This window comes from Cebus imitator, unplaced genomic scaffold, assembly GCF_001604975.1.
Source record: "Cebus imitator isolate Cc_AM_T3 unplaced genomic scaffold, Cebus_imitator-1.0 Scaffold318, whole genome shotgun sequence".
NCBI classification, from domain to species: Eukaryota; Metazoa; Chordata; class Mammalia; order Primates; family Cebidae; genus Cebus; species Cebus imitator.
The window spans coordinates 165,061-169,341 of NW_016107633.1; the positions used below are offsets into that span (position 1 = coordinate 165,061).

Here is a 4,281-nt window from a genome sequence, read left to right on the forward strand (position 1 = left end):
TACAGGTGTGCATCACTATGCCCAGCTAATTTTTGTATTTTTAGTAGAGATAGGGATTCACCATGTTGGCCAGGCTGGTCTCGAACTCCTGACCTCAGGTGATCTGCCCGCCTTGGCCTCCCAAAGTGCTGGGATTACAGGTGTGGCCCACTGTGTCTGGCCGAGCTAATGCTATCTCCACAGGACTATAAAACCTGTGAGGACGGGGATCAGGGCTGTCTTGTGACCCAGTGTCACCCAGAACCTAGCTGGACTTAGAGCAGAAGATCTACAAGTCATTTTTTGGATGAAAGATAAACTTGTAGCATGTGCTTCTCACCTGTGGACTGTCCTGGTGGCCATACCTAGGAAAATGAGGCCAGAGTCAGTGGATGACAGGGGCTTGCAGGGGGGAGGGCAAGAAGTGTGACACCATAGTAGGGACAGGGGTTGATGGCAGTGGGGAAGATAGGAAGGGATAGCTTTAAGAAGCAGTTACCAGAGTAGGTTTCCCCGGATCTTCTTGACAGTCCTACAGTGCAGAGGCAGAAGGAGGAGTTACTGTGGGCCTCACTGGTGCCCCCTCCCCTGCTCCAGCCCAGCTTACCTCTGACTGTGCACATGCTGCATGATGTAGGCCCAGATGTCAGCCCCCTGGCCCAGACACAGCCTGTGGGGAGAGTGTGTAAGAATATGCCTGGGGCAGCACGCAGGGTGCCAGATCCTCATTCTCGTGGTAGTAGGGAAAGTCTTTAGTAGGGAGTTCTTATTTCTGGGGGAAGGAAGGCCCATACTTTTTTTTTCTTCTTTTTTTCTTTTTAAGAGACAGGGTCTTGCTCTGTTGCCCAGGCTGGAGTGCAGTGGTACGATCATAACTCACTGCAGCCTCAACCTCCTGGGCTCATGCGATGCTCCCACGTCAGCCTCCAGAGTAGGTAGGCCTACAGGCAGGCATCACTACAACCAGCTAATTGGTAAAACATTTTTTTTTTTTTGGTAGGGACTGGATCTTTGCACTAAGTGTGGTGGTATTCTCATTCCGGGGGGCAGGAGGAGGGAGAGGGCAGCCGTGCTCCCTTTCTCCTGGGAGAGGGTTATCCAGTCACATCCAGAGGTGAAGGTGGGGGATGTACTGCCAGGAAGTGCGTTCTCATGATCAAATGTGGATATCACTCCTACAGAGTCGATCCCCAATAGGGTGGCCACGGCTAACTCCTGAGTGTTCTCCTTGGTTAGCGTAAGTGTGGGAAGGGGAGGTGCTACGGGGACAGCCTCACCCTGGACATCCTATTTCCACAAGGAGAGGGGTCTTCGATAACTCGTGGAGAATCCTCACCAGTGCTAGGGACCTCACTCTGGGGAGCCTCCTAGGGTAGGGAGCACTCAGTAACTCGGGTTGCTCTCGATGGAGAATGAGGGGTCGAGTTCTCACTCCCGGAGACCCAATCTCCCGGTTGGGGAGTTCTCACTCCAGGAGGGATCCTCACCTGCGCAGCGTCGATTCCGGGGCCCGGGCCGCCATGGGCACCCCCATCTCTTCGGCCGCCCAGCAACCCAGTTCCCGCGCTTCCTGTGCTAGCTCCATGACAGCGCCGCAGCGGTGCCACCGCCACCGCCTCTCTCAGCGTCTTCAAGTGTGGCGCCCGCCTCTGACGTCACGAACGCGCCATCGGTGACGTCATCGGTTGCCGGGCTAACCGCAGGCCCCGACGCTGCAAAGTCTTGGTGCGGAAAGGCTGGGTCTTGCAGCTCTCGCTTTTTCCGGGTGGTTCTCTGTGAGTGGAAGTGAAAAGGGCGGCCCCGCTTGCCTTTCCTCGTTCTCCTGCTCACTACCAGCTAACCCGGAAGAGGCAAAACAGTCCTTGATGGCTTCCCTTTCTTTTTTTTTTTTTTTTTTTTTTTTTTTTTAAGATGGAGTCTTGCTCTGTTGCCCGGGCTGGAGAGCAGTGGCGCGATCTCCGCTCACTGCAAGCTTCGCCCCAAGGTTCAAGCGATTCTCCTGTCTCAGCCTCCCGAATAGCTGGGATTGCAAGCGCGCCGCCATGCCCAGCTGATTTTTTTGTATTTTAGTGGAGAGGGGGTTTCACTCTGTTGCCCAGGCTGGTCTCGAACTCTTGAGCTCAGGCAATCCACCCGCCTCGACCTCCCAAAATCCTAGAATTACAGGCGTGAGCCACCGCGCCCAGGCACTTCCCTTTCTTTTCTTTTTCTTCTTTTAATTAAACATTTTAATTTTAGTAGAGATGGGATCTCACCAGTGTTGCCCAGGCTAGTCTCAACTTCTGGGCTCTTGAACTCCTGAGCTCAAGCGATCCTCCCGCCTCGGCCTTCCAAAGTGTTGGGATGACAGGCGTGAGCGTCTGCGCCCGCCCTCTTTATTTTCTTGACAAAGTGGCGCTTGCATCCTAGGAGGACTGGAATCAGGCGATGAGATCCTGGACTTACTGCTCTTTGATTTCAGAAACAGGTTTCCCGGGCCGGGCGCAGTGGCTCACGCCTGTAATCCTAGCACTCCGGGAGGCCGAGGTGGGTGGATCACCTGAGGTCAGGGGTTCAAGACCAGCCTGGCCATCATGGTGAAACCCCATCTTTAAAAAAAAAAAAAAAGAAAAGAAACAGGTTTCCCATGTCTAGGTGGAAGGTAGGGGCAGATAGCATGACCCTAACATTTCCCTGGCATCCATTTTCCCATTCATTCGTGCTTACCATTCCATAAACTTAGGGAGCTGACCCTGTGCTGGGTGATCCTGGGGACACCACAGTGATCAAGATAGACCTGGTCCCTATTATATGGAGCTCACAGTTCAGTGGGGAGATTGGTACACCACCAGGTAGGGGCGGTAAAAATAAGCGCAGGGTTGGGTCAATTTGAGACACCACAGGTGTGAGAGGTCTGTGGGATGCCTCAGAAAGCAGTAGGGCTGGAGTTCTGGAGAGCTCATTGGGCTAGGACAGAGACCTGGAAGCGCTGGGTGTGAGACCCAGAGCAGAGGAAGATGCGGGCTTAGACCTGGCCCTGAGGAATGGCAGCATTTAGGGACCTTTCACTCAACGTGCTTGCCTAGGTCACCACTTTATCCTCGGTGTCCAGTTCAGAGCTTGGCTTTCAAAATAATTGTTGAACTAGGCCGGGCGTGGTGGCTCATGCCTGTAATCCCAGCACTTTGGGAGGCTGAGGTGGGTGAATCGTTTGAGGTCAGGAGTTCGAGACCAGCCTGGCCAACATGGTGAAACCGTGTGTCTACTAAAAATAAAATCATCCAGGCATGGTGACTTGCGCTTATAGTCCCAGCTACTTTGGAGGCTGAGGCAGGAGAATCGCTTGAACCCAGGAGGTAGAGGTTGCAGTGAGCCGAGGTCACGCCATTACACTCCAGCCTGGGTGACACAGTGAGACTCTGTCTCATAAATAAATAAACAGTTGTTGAGTCAGCAAGTGGGGGAAAGATGATGGGGTGAGACTAGAGCTTGGTACCCAGGGAGGAGACTGGAGTAAGATAAGGGGTGAAGGGTGAGGACAGTGCTGGGGCAGGGAGGAGGAGGCCGAGTAAATGGGTCATAAGTTTGATGGACTGCAGGGAGGGAGGGGATTCAGGGTGAGGCTCAGGGCTCCTGGCCCAGGGATTGGATGGGGCAGACTTTGAAACAGGGACGTGTGAGGAAAAGCTGTTTTGGGAGAGATCCTGAGGACAGCATGGAGCCTCGAGTGTGAGGAGCCAGAGAGACATCCAAGGGGCGGCTCAGGTCTCTGGCCCAGGGGACCATGATCACCACTGAAATAGGTTCGCAGGAAGAGCTGAAGCCAGCTTCAGACACCTCTTGAGGACTAAGAGGCAGAAGAGAGTGCCATGAACTGATGCGATCCAGGTGGGCTTCCTGGAGGAAAGATTGGCAGCTGTGACTCCTGGATGTCTGTTTTATTCACAGCTGTCATTTGCCCCAGTTATTCCCATTCTTCCATCTGTGTGGAGATTTTTTTTGCTGTTAAAAAAAAAACCGATTAGATACCACATCTGCCATGGGTCTATGAGCTTTTCAGGGGGCTCTGAACATGTTTGAGACCTTTAAAACATATTAAGAGAATGAGGTCGGGTGCAGTGGCCTGTACCTGTAATCCCCTCGCTTTGGCAGGCTGAGGTGGGAGGACTGCTGGAGCCTAGGAGTTTGAAACCAGTCTGAAGAACATAGAGAGACCCCATCTCTAAAAAAAAAATTTTTTTAAGTTAGGTGGGTGTGGCAGCATGTGCTGCTGGTCCCAGTTACTTGGGAGGCTGATGAGGGAAGACCGCTTGAGCCCAGGAG

General features: G+C 53.2%; 1 protein-coding gene across 1 annotated transcript in view; it reads right to left on the reverse strand.

Annotated features, from left to right (window-relative positions):
* The window catches only part of HAUS5 (HAUS augmin like complex subunit 5), a 12,751-nt gene extending 11,089 nt beyond the window's left edge, over nt 1-1,662 (reverse strand). The window contains exons 1-4 of the mRNA XM_017504100.2: nt 1,467-1,662; nt 587-649; nt 479-511; nt 320-344 (exon numbers count right to left, since the gene is read on the reverse strand). Coding sequence (XP_017359589.1) covers nt 320-344; nt 479-511; nt 587-649; nt 1,467-1,564 — 219 coding nt within the window. The 5' untranslated portion in view covers nt 1,565-1,662. The remainder of the gene's footprint in view (nt 1-319; nt 345-478; nt 512-586; nt 650-1,466) is intronic.
* Between the last annotated feature and the right edge of the window lie 2,619 nt (nt 1,663-4,281).